Source organism: Plecotus auritus (assembly GCF_963455305.1).
Source record: "Plecotus auritus genome assembly, chromosome: 9".
In the NCBI taxonomy this organism is placed as follows: domain Eukaryota; kingdom Metazoa; phylum Chordata; class Mammalia; order Chiroptera; family Vespertilionidae; genus Plecotus; species Plecotus auritus.
In genome coordinates, this window is record NC_137783.1 from 49,498,665 (window position 1) to 49,515,721 (window position 17,057).

At 43.7% G+C, this 17,057-nt stretch overlaps 1 protein-coding gene across 2 annotated transcripts in view; it reads left to right on the forward strand.

The window, feature by feature from the left end:
• LRMDA (leucine rich melanocyte differentiation associated) overlaps positions 1 to 17,057 on the forward strand; it is a 1,091,841-nt gene that overhangs the window by 579,879 nt on the left and 494,905 nt on the right. For both annotated transcript variants that reach the window (XM_080687598.1, XM_080687599.1), the window contains exons 3-4: positions 6,978 to 7,104; positions 15,416 to 15,555. In XM_080687598.1, coding sequence (XP_080543724.1) covers positions 6,978 to 7,104; positions 15,416 to 15,555 — 267 coding nt within the window. The remainder of the gene's footprint in view (positions 1 to 6,977; positions 7,105 to 15,415; positions 15,556 to 17,057) is intronic.

Sequence of the window (17,057 nt, forward strand, 5' to 3'; positions counted from 1 at the left end):
CACTCCCCATTAACATTGTATTAGTCTAGTATCTTCAACTTTTGACAAGACTATGCTAAGATTTAAGAAAACAGTGTATTTGCTAGTTAAGTGAAAATCTCTTGTTTAATCAGAATATTTTGGCTTCCCAGAGAAGCTGAAATTTTACCCACTTTTCCATTATTGACCTTATTCATCCCTTGTGTATTTTCTGTTTATCTCTTTTGATCATTTTTGTTTAGGGTTTTCCTTATTGATTTTCAAAAACTCTTTGCATATTAAGGATGTTAAACTTCAGTCTATCAGAGAGATTGCAAATATTTTTCTTAATTTTTATTTGTCTTTTAACTTTTTCTTTCAATGGGTACTTTAGGTAGTAGAACTTTGAATATACATTTAAGTCTTTACATTAGACACAAAATATCATCTTGTTTGGGCTGAAAGAATGGGTTGATTCCAACAGGATCATTTTTTATCTACTGTATCCTCCTGAGCATCTTTCCAGGGTCCTGGCCTCCATACATATGATCAACTTGGCCTTACCAAGGTATTGGCAAAATTCAGGACCAAAGTCCCCAGAACCTTCCCTCAGAGCAAGCTGAGCCATTCGTTAATGTTCTTCAAGTATATGTTTGAACCAGTTACAACCTTACCTAAATTTGTCATTTTCTAGCCCACTTTTTGCTCTCTTGTCATAAGAATATCATTAGAAGTATTTTCAAAGCCATTTTGAATTCTGGATACAATATACATCTTTATTCCTAGTTAACTGTCCGCATTAATAGCTGGTCCCACAGAACTTGTCCTTAATGCACCGAAATTGCCTGTTTGAGAATCTGTGCTATATGCAGTTGATAGCTATACTAACTCATTCTACAAAGGATTTGAGCTAAAGCTTATCAGAATTAATAAAACAAAACTACAGATAAATGAAATATCAAGACTATAAAAATTGTAAGTCTCACAGTGAAGTTAAAAAGCAGATGTAGAGACCTTTTCACAGTTGGGTCATAGTTTGGCTCTGAGCTTACTGGAAGCAAAAGTAAAAAGGGTAACATGATCAGATGCATGATTTACATTGTCTGAAGGCAAGCATATACCAGTTCCTCAGAGGCATAATCTGACCAGAGTTTCATGTAGACAAGTTGATAAACATATGAATCCAAAGTTTGAAGAATGTCACCTACCTTTTCAAATCACTGGAACGGCAAGTGCCCATTTCTGGGCTTCTAGCTCCTCATTCCTTCTCCCTGGCTCCCTAGCACCATGCTTTATAGTTTTCTTAGTATTATTGGGTGTGGTGCACAATGGCCTCAGACTTGATGCCACTTAAAGTTAATAAATGCCTCATTTACTACCTTACATTTTTTAATTGGCCTTAGATTCAACTCTTTCATGAATTTTATTCTCTGTAACTCAAAGATCATCCATCCTGACAGGGAAGCAATAGGGCTTTGGGGGTGACTGTGACAAATTCCATGTGATACACTGTCAGCATACACCATGTCAGTATACACTGTCTTATAGCACCCAGAGCCTTTTCTGTATTCTTCTATTTTTAAAAGACACTTTCACCACTATTGATATTGTTACCATATAGACTGTTTGATTTATATTATTATTTGTACTAGCTTTGTGACCTGAATGACAGGAAAAGATGTAGAAAATACATAGAGCCAACTGCACATATAGTACACTGTATGGTAATATGCTACAGTATATCACTACATTGAGTACGTTACTGTGTGTGTGTGTGTGTGCATATATACACACATGTATATATATGCATTTAAATATGCTATAAAAAGAGTCTGGTGACAGAGGAAAGAGTAGCTCTCATGGTGTTGATGACTAGCCTTTCTAAAGATGCCTGTGTGCCACTGGCCCTTGTCTGGAACATGAGCAGCCGCATTGCAGCTCTGCTCTTTGCTCTCCTCTGCATCCCACATGTATGGTTCTGTGTGGCCTGTCTTGTCCTGTAGCTGTGGTCATGGCCTCTCATAGAAGTCAGTTTGTGGAACATTTCCTAAGGACCTGCTGCATGCCAGGCACAGTACTTGGCATGCTGGGGGGAGTAGGAGGGGTGCAAGTTACTATTTTTTCTCTCAAGGGTGATGTTTAAATTATTTAACCATTGCACTGATCAGTTTGAAAGATCCTGGCTAGAGCAGGCTCCTGGAGCCCCCATAATGGGAGGGAGACATTAACCACTTAGTTGCTGAATTGTGGGAAGGTCTGGGGGCTCTAGGCAGTGGCCAGATTAACAGGGAGGGCCACTCTGGGTACTCAGAACTGCAATTCTTTACCAGCTGGTCAGCAGGTATATTTATTTAACCAGTTTAATAGCCAGTACTGGTGTGCGGGTGCAGGCTCACCGAATGTCCCCCCACCTGTTCTCAGACACTTGGCCCCAGGGTACAGAAAGGGAGGCCTCTGGCCTCTGAAATAATGTGAATTTAAAGATTGCCCTGACCGCCCCTGGCCAGTCACCCGAGGCCTGCGCCTTGTCCTGCCCCAGGGATTCCACTGGCAGCTTTGCTCTCAGCAACTGACAGGCTTGTGGCCGAGGAGTAGTTGTTGGCAGAGGTACTGAGCCCTCCTGTATGTTTGAAGACTTCCTGGGTCTCATGGAGGTTACATTGAGACCCCTTTTTCTTGGGAGCTGGGCAGACAGAAATGACCCAAAAAGCCCGTGGTGAGTCTGAGGACTAGGCGTCACACAGGGGTTAGGTCCTCCACCATGTTTATCGCCTCCCCGTTTCCTCTGTTAAAAACACATCTATGGATGCTTAGGTAGAAGTAGTGGAGGACGCAGGTGAAGATCTTAGTGGAGATGTTATTTTCTTAACTGGTTTGAGAGTACCCTAACCCTTGGTTCTGGATTTGAGGCCAGCTATGTGGACACGTGTCTTTCTCAGGACCTGGTTAACTGTCTCCTTTGCCCTGCCAAGCTCATGCCAGGAAGAAGTGTCATTCCTGGTACAGGCTGGGAGCTAAGGACAGACGGATCTAATTCTTACCACAGCCTGTACCCCAGGAATAGGTTGGCAGATCTTGAACCAGGGGTTCTGGAGGTGCCCTCTGGGGATTTTCCTGGCTGGATTTTTGCCAGGTAAGGGGCAGGAAGGGCTAATAGCTCCATCTTAGCAGCTCCCCTGCCCCAAATCGACCAGCCCTGCTCTGCTGGCCCTTCTCCCTCCCCATTCTGACCAGTGGCTGACTTTTGGAAAAAGGATGAAGGCTTCTGAGTGTGTGGCCCACACAGGAGCAGAAGGGATTGCAGTTCAAGGGGTGGCCCTTCTGTGGGACCTGCTGACCCACCCAAGGCCCCTCACAGCCACTGGCCTCCCGGGAAAGGGTGGCAGCCGCCTGTTTAGTGCCGCTGTTTTCATAAGCTAATGAGGGCAGAGTGTGAGCCATAGGCAATGATGCTGGATATTAACTGTGACAGGAAGCTTGATCATAATTATCTTAACGAGGATAGGGTTAATTACAGTGGAAACTTAAAAGTTCTCTCTGTTTGAATCTGCTGGAGCTGAATGTGTTGTGATGTTTTGTCATCTCGATATGACTTTGGAAGAGGCTCTGGGACCCTCCGGCAGCCGCAGTGGCTCCTGGGGGAGCCCAGCCAGGGCCCTGCACATGGGTCGCTGAGGCGGCACCTGTGGGTGAGACAATGGGCAGCTTTCCTGCTGGGGGAGCGGGAGGCGCACAGCCTGCAAGGCGCTTCTGCGCAGCTGATTAGGTTTCTAGAGCAAACCACCTGCCACCCAAACCAGACCGCACATGTCTCCCTGTGCCCTTGGCGTCTCCTGACTGGGCTGGGAAGCTCTCTCTCCAGCTGGCTGTGCCCAGGTAGCAGCTAAAGCCTAGCCCTCCCCCTCCTGCCCCTTGCCAGGGCCGACAGATCTGCCTCTCCTTCCCAGCCCCCCCTCCTTCAGACATCAGCAGCCACTGCCAGCTAAGCTGGTGAGTAACCCTGGAGTGACAGCCACCCCTTCCACCAGGATCCAGGGTACACCTTGCTCCACACACTGGGTTAGAGCAGAGAAATTCAGTCCTGCCATCTATTCCTTGTAGCTACCATCACTGTCCCATGAAGCAGCATAGCTCTGTGGCTCCTTGAAGCCCTTTAGCCTTGTCATTTTACTGACGGGTACATATCTGTTTTCAGGCATCCTGTGTACAGGGGCATCAGCTCAATAAAGGATGCAAATGATGTCTCCTTTCTGGAAAACAACAAAAGTCAAATTTCCAAAAAGTGAAAAATAAAACTATCTTCCAGGTGTTGGTTTAGTGGCCTCCACAGGCTAGCTGAGCCCTGGGAGCCCTGTCCCCTCCAGTGTTACCCTTCACCACGCTCTCTGTCTCTTGTCCCCAATCCCTCAGCTCCAAATTCAGCCAATTAAATCACACCACACGGATGGCAGGAAGACCGGGATTTATTAAGCAGCAACATGGTTCCCTTTTAACTGAGCAGCTAATAACATTGAGTGGCAAAGGGAATCTCCAAACCAAACAGGTCATGGAGAGCTTGAGCCCCAGCCTTCCAGCGCCTTGGTGAAGCCTCACCCTGAAGCTGGTCTTGAGCTCTGCCCCGAGCAGCCCGGAGAGAAGGCGGTCTCTGTGGGCACTCCCTCTAGTGTTCCCGGCTTTGTCCCTTTCATGCGATGTCATTTTGTTTTATGCCTCCCCTGAAGCACTTTTGGAAGGAAGCTTTCTTCTGCTTGCCAGTTGCCAACTGTTTGCGGATTCTCATGATATGAGCATTATATTTGCATAACATAACTCGGGAACAATGTGCATTTGGATGCTGCCTCTGACCAGAGCCCAACCGATGTTTCGCACAAAGGACTTATTAGCCCTCCATAAGGCGCCCCCACAGGAGGGAGGGAGGCGGCCTCAGCTTCCCTCCTGGTAAACAGCCTCGCTCTGAAAAGCGCTTGGGGATCATCACTCATTAAACCCACGGAGCAAGGCACTTCGGGAAGCATAGAGTGCCCCTGCAGAAGCAGGACCTACTGCACGCCTTTGTGCATTGGGTGATCTGCCCACCATCTGCATCCTCAATAGCCTCCTCCCTGCCCCCCGCAAGTCAGGGCTTCCAGCAAAACCAGTGAAAGAAAGGAGGAAGAGAAAAGAAAGGAACGTAACTAGTTAATCTTCTTGCACTTATTCCTCATGAGATGCTATGAGCTGGAATCAACACAGAACAAGGCGTTCAGGTGGGCTATGGACGTGCGCAGACCCACACTCAAGGAAATAGGGAGTTGGTATAACATTCCAGACTGTCCTGACTGCCGGTGTGTAAGTCATGTTTTTTCCCTGAAACGTGAGGCCCATGAGAAAGGAGGAGGAAGAAATGAGGCAGGATGACCCCACTGACCCTTAACCTAAAATGTATTTAGTCTTGTCCTGCCTCCTGCTTGGAGCAGGTAGTGTTTGGCTGCAGGAGGACACGTGGTCTGGGTTCTGGGTCCTGGGTGGGACCACCCTGAGGGTCAGGCAGAGATGGGATCTGCTGGTGGAGCTCTGGGCCCAGTGAATTCTGGGGATTTAATTACCTCTTTGCAATGCATGTTACACCTCCCAAGCACTGTTTTGGAGTCCTCAGTGCGGGGAGTCCTTAAGGCAGAAATCCGCAAGGAGATGTGGATGGCTCGAGATGGCCCTTGCGCTGAAGTTCGCACCCACACCAGATGTACAGGCGTTGCTCACACCAGCAGGCGGGTCTGTAATGTGCATGCCACCAGGAGATGAATAAACAGTGCAGACAGCATCCCCTGATTCGTCACATTTTACAGAATCACCAGGAGATCCCATGTGCGTCCGCCCTCTGGTTGACGTTGCAGCTCAGCTGTCAGCCATGCAAGCTCAGCACGGCTCTCGGGTCTGGCAGGTGACCGAGCTGGGAGTGTGTGTCTGTGTAAGTCTCTCACCTGCCCGGTGGCTTCTTTAATTAATGCCTGTGAGCGCCAGGGCCCGCACAGGCGGGCAACTACTCTCCACCGCTGACCCCAACACTTTAGAACCCACCTCCAGAGAAACTTCCAGCTAAGTGTATAAACAAGGCTGTTTTTCCTTTTTGAATACTCCCCCCTGAGCTGGGTACTTAATTCTTTCAGATGCCTGTTTATGTACTGCCTCGACATCTATATTGCTGCGCTCGACACTTCTTTCAGAAATAAAGTGAGAAATACACTTTTCATAAATTAAAACGGTAACTTCAAGCCAGGATCATTGAAAAAGAAATCCTCCCAGCCCTTTCCCTCCTGCCCCCCAAACAAAAAGAAAAAGGAAAAGAAGTCAAAGAAAGAAAAAGAAGCAACCCCTCACACTGGAGGGATTATTGCTCCTTCGGTGCCCTGCCCCTGGGACAGCCACAGGGACACTGGGCAGAAGCAAATTAAGTGATTAGTGAAGGAAAAAAGCAGAGGGGGAAAAGTCACAGGCGGTGAGCAGAGAGAAAGGATGGCTTCCTCGCTGTTTCCTACCCCTGTGCCGAGGAGAACCGCTAAGAAATGATACTTGAAGTTATATTTATTATTGTAAGCGGGTATGATATTTCTGGGCAGGAATGATGGATGACAACTTAAATTTGTGTCCAGGGAATGAAGGTGAACTGTGACAGAGTTATTTATCTTGGGAATGGAGGTTAGGGTCAGCCTAGGCTGGGTGCCTGCAGGCACAAGACATTGACAAATTTATCCTGCAGGCCGCATCTGAAGCCCTTTGTTTTGGATCCTGGCTACTCACTAAGTGACCCTCATCCTTCATGTTGGCAACGCGTGAAGGATGCGGTGAGTGCCAGCGGCCCCTTCTCCCCCGCCGCCCCCGCCCGGCTCCCGCTACTAATTCTTGTCATTCACTTTGCTGACAGGCACCAAGCCCAAACTATTCCCAGTCCTGAAAGGGAAGGTTAAAATATTTATTTCGGCTCATAATGGCCTCCCTGATTTAGTGCAGGATCATTTTTCCTGTTGCCTTTGTCATTGCAGGTCACTGGAAGGACTGAGCGCCTTCGGGAGCCTGGAGGAGCTCGTCTTGGACAACAATCTGCTGGGGAACGACCTCGTGTTGCCAGGGTTACCCAGGCTCCATACCTTAACCCTCAACAAGAACCAGATATCCTTGGCTCTGCCTGCTGCCCCCACTCCCCGCCCAGCCCCGCAGTGGTCCCCTCCTGCTCGCCAGCTCTCCTCCCCGGCCCCACACAAATACCTGCAAAATGTCAAATGAGTTTTATGTGTCAGCTAAATTAAAGTATGTGAAATACAGTTCATGGGCAGACAAAGCGTTCTGTCTCCTGGCACTTGGGACACTTCAGAGTAATTTATTATAGGTCATTCATAAATGAAATGCACCATTATATCTTCCTGTTGCTCCATTTTAGTGCAGAGATCTAAGTTATGGCTCTGAAGAAATCTTTTTAATAGATAAAAATAGAGAAAGAAAATAATGTCACTCTGCCAAGAAGGCGAATCCGGGTTCTGTTTGCTTGGGCTTGTGTGGGAGGGCGACCTCTGGTGGGAAGTCGAGGGTAATGCTGCTGAGCAAACTTGGCCTTTGCAGAGGATTCCTGAAGGCTCTCTTGGGCAACAGTTGTGGTGAAGGAGACGGGGGAGGGGCTGAGGTGGAGAATAAGTGTGAAGCCCCGGCCTATCCTGTTTTTTATGGTGTTCATCACAGTAGGGTGATGAGAAAGGCCTGGGAGAGCCAGGCTGGTATATGGCCTCTTAAGTGTGCGAGGACCTAGCCAGCCTCAGAGGAGACTCAGAGGGACTGAGGGCTCTGGAGTCCACTGTGAGCAGAGAATGGAGTCAGAACCTTTCTGCAGTGGAAGGCACATGGCTCCAATGTTAGATTGAGGGTCTGTGCCATCATGACGCCAGCCCAGCGAGGCAGAGTGTGGTGTCAGTGCTGTTAACTCCTGGATGTGCATCTACAATAACGCCTGGCACAGAGTTGAGGGTCAGTAAATGTTTGTTGGATAAGTGAACGAATCATTATCATCAGCTGTTCTTTAGGGGGCATTCCTGTGGATCAGGCTCTGTGCTGAGTAGCTTTAAATATATTACAGGGTGGGACAAACGTTGGTTTACAGTTGTGAGTAGGTGAAACACAGTTTATGCTTCTATTATTTTCCATTCAAACAGCTGTAAACCTACTTTTGCCTCACACTGTATTTTTCATTCTTATCCAATCTTGTAAGTAGGGTGTAGTTACTCCTTTGTCCAGATGGGGAAAGAGGCGAAGTATAGACCCAAAGCCAGACATTTAATAAGATGCTAGATCCCAAATTCATTCTCAACTGTGGCTATATCCAGACTTCTTTCCATTCTACTGTATTGCTTCAGACTTGAAGTCCAATCATCTTGTTTCATTGATGGCACATTTGAGACCTGGAGTGGTTTAATCACTAGTTCACGATCACAGGTGAAAAGCAAGTTAAGAACAGAAAAGGGATCAGGGCATTTTCCCTAGAGTATGATATAAAGCCAAATATGCATGTGAAGTTTAACCTATATGCATATGTCAACATTTATTACCCACTGTTTATACTTCAAGTCCTAAGTTTATATTTTCCTTATTCTGTAAAATATACTACTTGTGGTCATTATTAATTAGCACTTTAATAGAAGGAGAATGAGACTGCCTATAGGTAAATGTCAGTGTTCATCATATGAAATGTTGATGGATTTTTCCATTTCCTATCCTCAAGTCAACTAAGTTTTCTAGTCACTGTTTGAAAAAGTGTTATAGTCAGTGTGTCTTATGGATTCCTAGGCTGTGTTAGGTGATCAGTGGGACAATATTCTCAAATTGATCAAGAACGGAAGGAATATTAGGCTAGATTGGATGATACGGTTTCTCCCTTGGGCCATAGTGCTCATATCCTGTGTCCCGCATCACTGTCGAGTATTAGAGTTCATGAACGTGTGTTCATGAGTCAGCTTGATCATGCTTAGCTATGTGGCCTTGGACCAGTCATCCTCTAAGAGCCTCTGTTAATCATTTTTATAGGAATAAGTTAAATTGGATCATAGTTTTATTCTCAGATCGGCAGTTACCAGAGACTAGCAGGCCTCTTGGCTCTATAATTCGGATTTTCTTTGTCTCTGGTTGAGTTCTTTTCCTGCTCCATGCCTCATCTTCTCCAATGTATAGCAGTAATGCCCAGGGAGTAATGGTATGGCCTGGGAGGGAGCGAAGCAGAAGGCAATGTGTAGGTGCCAAGCTGATCAGTCCTGTCGCTGTGTTGCTGTATGTGCTTTGTTATCAGTAGATACAAGAGATTATGGTTGGCTCTCTCAGGATGCACCATGGCTCTTCTTTCTCTCCGGGCTGTCAGTATGATCATGAGAATTAGCTTACTTTCCCTTTATACTTGACCCAAAATTCATAGAATGAAAAGCAGGTAAAAGCACCAGTAATGATATATGTCATCCTTTTAACCTAACAATTTTGACTCCACCTTTTTGGCAGATTGACTTTCCTATCTACTTGTAACAGTACCTCAGGCTCTCCAACCATTACATAATTCCATATTGCTATTCCTACTCTGTGAAATGTCTTAGACTTGGGCTCTATCAGTTAGCTTTGCTGCATAATAATCCCCAACAGTGAGTTGCTTTAAAAACCAAACATTTCATTGGTTTACAAGACTATGGGTCAGCTATTTGGGCAGAGATCGGATGACAGTTCTTCTAGTCTTGCTTTGGGCCACCCAGGCAGCCAGCCACAGTTATCTGGAAACTCAGCTGGGGCCAGATGGTCTGAGATGGCCTTGTTCAAAGGCCTGGAACTAGAACTGGTGCTGGCAATGGGCTGAACTACATGTCACCCACAAGCTAGCACAGGCCTCTCCACATTGGAGGGGAGTTCCAAGAGCAAAGTTCTGATGTACAACACTTTTAAAGCCCATGTGTGTTGCTGTCCTATGGCCAAAGCAAGTTACACACCAAACGTAGAACCACCGTGAGAGGGGACTATGCCATGTGTGAATACACAGAGGCATGGCTCATTTCATTAATCTAACAGAGAGACCTTGATATCCTGTCTCCTTAAGTTTTTACTTCATATTTCCAATAAAGAGAGACCTAGAATCAAGGAACTCAAGGAACTATTGACCTTCTAGGTATTCACTCTTTCTTATAAATTGAATCTTATTTTAACCATATTAGGAAACTTGCTATCAAATGGGGTTCTACCTCAAGTTCTTCTGTGCTGTTTGTTTTATTTTTTAATTTTCTGCTTTTTGGCATATATAGAATGGTTATTGACCCCCACCACCACTCATTTTATCTGCTTTGTAAGTCTGGAGTTTTCCATTTGGTTTTACTCACAATTAAATCTGTTTATACAATGAGTGTGTTACTGGACCCTGGGAATTTGGGTTATGGGTTTCTTTTATCTTTTACCAAGTGCCACTGCCAAATAGTACTTAAGAACAACAGGCTCTGAAGCCAGACTTCCTGGGCTTGTACCCAGGTCTACCACTTACTGCATGACTTGGACAAGTTACTTAACATCTCTATGCTTTGGCTTAAGATGGGGACAATAATAGTACCCACCCCATAGGTTGTTGTAAGGGCTATGGAATACTAATAGTTATAGTAACACACTAAATTCTACGTAAGGGTTAGTATTACTTTTATTATTATCCTAGAGAATTATGTGAACTTATCTAAAGTTATTTGGGCCACAGTATAACCAACATCAGAGTATAGATTTAGAGTGCTTCTTTGACTTCTATACTACACTTTAATATTGCCCTCACATCATTCTGTGAGTCGGGTACCACTAGGGATAATTCTCATTTTTATGAAAAAACTGGGAGAGTATGAACTTTTTGAAATCACATAGATTGTCTGTGGTGGGCTCAGTCTAGAACACAGGTGTGTTAATTCTCAGCCCAGATTCTGAGACCCAAGGTGGAGGGGCAATCACTGCACAAGAAGAGGAACTAAGATGCGGGAAGAGTCAGCTGCCTGTGACTGGCTCTGCAAGGCCCTGCTTCCAGATGCAGTGGGAGCTTATGAAAGGAATTCCAGACCCCAAACCCAGCATCTGGCACATTTCTCCCCAGTTCACCAATGCCCCACTTCCTGGCTGCTTACCTCCTGCTGGACCTCGCATGTTTGTTCTCCCAGTCCTTGTCCCTGAGGGTTCCATTCAGCTGTCAGCTTTGGAGCCCTGTCCTGGCATCCCTAAAGCCTGGTCTTCCCAGGTTACCTCTTCATCTCTTGGTTCATAGCTTATGTCACTCTTCTTCCTTAGGTTCATTTGCACTGGCCAATAGTGTCTCTCTCTCTCTCTCTCTCTCTCTCTCTCTCTCTCTCTCTCTGTCCCTGGCTGTTCCCCTGTAGGGATGGGCAGTTGGCCATATCATGTCTGAATACTCAGCCACAAATAAGAGAACAACTGAGATCTCAGAAAAATATGGATACCTAATCTTTCACCCACTTTTCCTTTAGGGGTGATAAGAGACTTCATTTTAAATCATAGTTCATTTCTTCATTTTCTGTCTCCCTGTGTGCTTCAGCACATGTATGGAGAGACAGCATGAACTATAATGCCAACAAGGAAGACGTGTAATACAAGTAGGATGTGCTGAGTTAGAAAGCAGGACTAAGAATTTTCATTTTTCAGTATTTAAACTTTCCCTTTTGTGTTAGAAAATGATGAGTCATGTGTCCCTAGAAATGCCATTTCTTCAGTTCTAGGTTTAAATATAAACTGTGCCATTTACTGACAGTGTGACCTTTGACTCCAGTTTCCTTCATTGTTAACGTGAATGTGATAATATTTCTTTTTTTAAAAAAATATATTTTATTGCTTTTTTACAGAGAGGAAGGGAGAGGGATAGAGAGTTAGAAACATCGATGAGAGAGAAACATCGATCAGCTGCCTCCTGCACACCTCCTACTGGGGATGTGCCCGCAACCAAGGTACATGCCCTTGACCGGAATCGAACCTGGGACCTTTCAGTCCGCAGGCCGACGCTCTATCCACTGAGCCAAACCGGTTAGGGCTGAATGTGATAATATTTCTGATGTATGTGCAAATCAAAATGAGGTACTATGCCATGTACACTGTTTAGTTAGCACTCAAAAATCCTATAGTAGGATGAGCTTTGGTTGAAATCCTCCCAGTGGTTATAGATGCTGCCCTTTGCCCTTTGAAGCCGAGCACAGAAGAAAGGTATGTCCCCTTCTCTCACCTGGGAAACAGCTTCGGGCCTGTGCAACTGACCCTGACCCCAGAGGCACCCCTCCTCCCTCATGCTCCAAACTTTCCAGGCAAGATGTTGCTTTGATCTTGGACCCCAGCAGAAAATCTCCCTTGGCAAGCCCAGCCATGACCGCTGGGTTCTGCAGTGGCAACTTTCTGTAGACAACACTGAAAAAATTCAAAGCAGCAAGTACTCTAGAGAAGGCTCAATGAAGGAAACCAGGTGTGTGCTAAGAATCCAGCTGGAGAGAAATGAAACTGTGCCAGATAGTGTCACATTTTTAAAAATTAAAAAAAAGAGAACAAAACCCAAAGCCTTAGGAGAATTGCTGAAAGAGTCTCCACTGTGGTGGTCTTGATTAGCCTCAGACCCCAGTTCCCTCCTCTCATTGACTCTGGTTAACTTTCTATGCAATTTTACAAACAGGAGTGTGACACATTCTCTCTCAGAGACTGCAATCAGTCAAGACAAGGCTGTGCTTGTCCTTGCTGACCCAGGAGACCAAGGAACCAATTAAATCTCCTCCTCCTGTTTCATCCTCCAGTGGTATCAATGTAATGATGAAGTTCTGGTCCACAGAGTCCTGAAGTAGGTGCTGGCGATTCCTGCCTGGTGTGGATTTGGGGAAGACTACCTGGCTAACCCCAGTTGATCAGTTAGTGGGTAGTTAAAATGCTTAGTAAGATAGAGTAGCTTCTGCCACACACAGTATCCTAAATGGAGCACACTCAAAGGCTCAGGAAATCCAGAGTTCCTTAGATTTATGGGCACAAGATGGCTGAAGCTTCTTGAAGCCTCTAGATGTTTGCCCAAGAAATGATCCAGATTCGAATGAGTCCACATCTCCACAGCCCCCTGCTCATTGGCTGACCCAGATTTTGTGGAGTGTAAAACTTACATAATTTGAGGAAGCCCTCTTAAAGGGAAAAACTACGTAAGGGTGAATGCAAAATTAGTTATGATGATTAGTGTTATTTAGAATAGAAAATATATCAAAACAAAATAAAATTTAAGTTGAAAAATACCACACACTAAAATATTTAGAAAAGTGAATCTTTTTGTACTACACATGTCTATATAAAAGCTTTTTTTCCTGCAAATTCCCTTATAACTTTGTTATATAATTTTATAATATTTTATAGAGAGAAAATAGAGAGATAATTCCATCTAATTGAAAATTAAGTTGTATTTTTAATAGTTTAGGGAGGTTTCTTTCAGATTTATCACTCCTTATTGGTAGTTTAACCACTAAATTATTGGCAAATAAAAATAGAATTTTTAAATATTGAAAAAACTCATATATTTTCTTCCTGTATGAGCTGTTATATTTTGGGACATTTCAAGTTATTTATGTGTGTATATATATACACTCAATAACTTAATCTTAAATGTTCTTTGACCTGATAAACTCGTTAATCATTGTATCATCAGTTTTATGTTGGTCCCTACATGTTGTGTCAGCATGAATATTACTGGAAGCTGTTCCTACTGATACTGTTGTAATAACCAGACACAGATATGATGCAAACCACATAAATATATCTCACTGAATCCTAATTAAATGCCACTTCTTCCCAAGTCCCTCTTAGTCACGTTCCCAGAATTTCCACAGGCACTCCAATGTCACCCAACTCAAAGTGACATGTAGTAGATGACATCCTAGTGAAGAAAAACAGTTATCTTAACCAATTGTGGTTTAAATAGCCTACTTCTGCAAATTTCACAGAACACGTGACCGTGCGGTCTATTACTAGGGCTTGTTTCAGAGCCCTGCGCAAGCAAGGAGCCCTCACATACTAGCTTTATTAGTTCTGTGGGAAATTTACATGTGAAGATTTACTCAGATTAAACTGGGCCTCCCTGGATGGTGGCCTGCTGGGTTTCCCATCCGTTGTCACTAAATGTTGAAAAATGATTGGCATCTCAATCCAACTCAGTTGCCCAGTGTTTTCTCAACTTGAAAATCTTGCCAGTTTTGAGTTCTATTCCTTCACATTCCCACTTTCATACAGTAGATAAAAATATAGATGAAGATGTAAGGTTCTCCTTTTCCCCAAATACCATGATTTTTTTCCCCACCAATGAGGCCATTGAGCAATGCTTAGCTCCACCATAGACTCTCAGTTTGGCCCTAAGAGGGAACTAGGTTTTGGTTAGACTTTTCTGTCCATAGTAGTAAGGGCTTCTCCTAGTTTCTCTCCTGACATTGGATAATTCCTCTTGTCCATGGGCTCTTGGTATTCGTGGCCTCCATTCTGGCCTGTCAAATCACCATCTTGCTTAGGGCTAGCTCATCAGCTCAATTGATGAGTTGATGTGTGAACTAGTCCTTCCCAATCCATGTGATATCCTGCATCTGTGACTCTTTCCTTACATGGTTTGTGGTGTCTCAGAGTTTGCCTTGACTGGACAGTGAAGCCCACTGTGGGGATAGATCATGGAATAATTTTACCACCATGTCCTTCCTTGGTCTTTTCTCTTTCATTTTTTTTTCCTTCATAGAACATTCAATTCACAAAGGGTCTCAGGAAATGCATTCTGACCTGCCTGGCTTGACTAAAGTTGTCCTACCTTTCTCAGCTTATCTTCTTCTCCTAGCTTTGTTCTCCTTTTCCCCCAATACTGTGATTTTTTTTTCCCACCAGTGAGGCCAATGAGCAATGCTTGGTTCCACCACAAACTCTGAGATCGTAATAGGATGGCCAATCCCTGTTTGTGTTTATGTCATTCCTGTATGTTTTATTGATACATTACCCATTGTAGGAGAATTGATATTTTTTAATGAGGTCTTTGAAAATAATGCCTTGCTTTCACTACTAGAAAAAATTAAGTTTTATGGATTTGCATATTATAAAATATTTTACTACATGGGATCTACCCTTCATCATTTCAACTTAAAAACAAAACACAGAACTATAGAGGAAAGGAAAGTGTGGTAAAACAATTAAGTGCATTAATTTTCTCTCAAGTGATCTGAACTCAGCCTTACCTGTCCAGAGAAAAGCTGGTTCATGTATCCAACAGTAGGAGTGAATGACTAGCTTTCCAGACACCCACAGCTAAGCTGATTTCAACCCTCACGCATGCCATATCATGGGAGCAGTCTGGACTCACAGCGGCTAGTCTTTCCCTGTAAGCCATGGTCTATTCTCCTTGTTAAACCTTTTGTCTTCCTGGACCGAGATCCTTAACCTTTGTCACATCACTGATTTGGAATGTCTGCTTGATCACCTGGCAGAAGTGACACCGGCTCTGGAATACCTCAGCCTGCTGGGTAACGTGGCATGTCCCAATGAACTGGTCAGCTTGGAAAAGGACGAAGAAGACTATAAGAGATACAGGTGAGTGTCTAGGGGTTTGAGCATGGTAAAAGAAGGAAAAAGCATCTTTTGGGGAGATAATGTACTATTGTGTGCATAGCAGATATTTGGTACATATCAGTGGATTCCACGTGATAATATTAAACTTTTACCTTTGTGTAACCTATAGCCATTGTCTCCTTTTGTTGAAGTCAGAGGAGCAAAGAAGCATGGAATGCTGTTGAGTGGTCTAGGTCAGGGGTTGACAAACTTTTTGTAAAGGGCTGAAGATCATATGGTCTCTGTTGCAACTATTCAACTTGGCTGTTATAGTGCAAAGTAGACATTTGTAAATGAGCAGGCATGGCTATGTTTTAACAAAATTTTATTTAAAAAAAAAACCCACAAAGACAGACAGCAGGCCAGATTTGTCTCTATTTTGCTGATATATGCTCTGTCTTGTAAGGTCTTCCTTTAGAGTCACTTTTTGGAGAAAAAGCACTTCCCACTGAAGTTTAGGGAGCTTATATAAAATCCCAAGAGGAAGTCCCACAAGGCCCATAACTTTGTTCCATAAAACTATGCCCAAGTGCCCATTGACCATGTGCTTTGATGGGTTCCAAGTAGAAATGTTTTTCTTTATTGTCTCTACTGCTTTGAAATACCAATCCAAACTCATCTCTGTTAGGGAGCCTTCTCCATCTTACTGATTTCATAAACTCATTTTGTTTTCCTTATTCATTTTGAATTCTGTATGCTCTCATTCTTGACTATTGTTTGGTAAATATTTTTAATGATCACTCTGATGTGTTGCAGCTCTCTCCATTAGGATATATGCTCTCATTAAAACCTCACTCGAATCAATGTGGGAAGCAGAGAGGGAGGAAGGATGGAAATACAAAGCATATAAAGCTACTGGAAAATAAATTTGGAAGAATTGAGGAAAGAGGATAATAATTTGAGAGAAATTTGTTCTATTAAGACTCATATGAAAATCTGTGGTGATCCATGAAGGAACATAGCTGGGGCATTCATTTGTATAACCAAAACTGTAAGAAATACTGAAGGCTGTTGAATGTAATATATTTAAAACACACACACACACACACACAAAGTAAAGCTACAGTAGGATTTCAGTTACATTTCTTCATTGGGAAGAATTTTATACCTTTTACTTCATTTTCTAGCGTACTTGATTAATTTTGTAGCCGTCTTAGCTGCTTGCTTTTAAACTATCTTAGCATAAAGCTACTTTTAAAAAATGTATTAAATCTTCCTCCATCATGAAGATTTTCATTTGAGATATGATACTGTCAATTTGAATGTGAGTTCTGTTAGGAGAAATATGTTTAATGTCCAGCAGGTGAATAGTTACACATTTCTAAATCAACCCTTGAAGTTATATAGTCGATTAGAACTTAATTTGCTTCTTTGACACTCTTATCAACTCTGAAGCATTTAACAGCCTGATTTCAGGCATGAAGGGGTGGCTCAAAACATATTTTATCTTCTTGCGACAACTTATTTACATGTCTTAGAAAGGT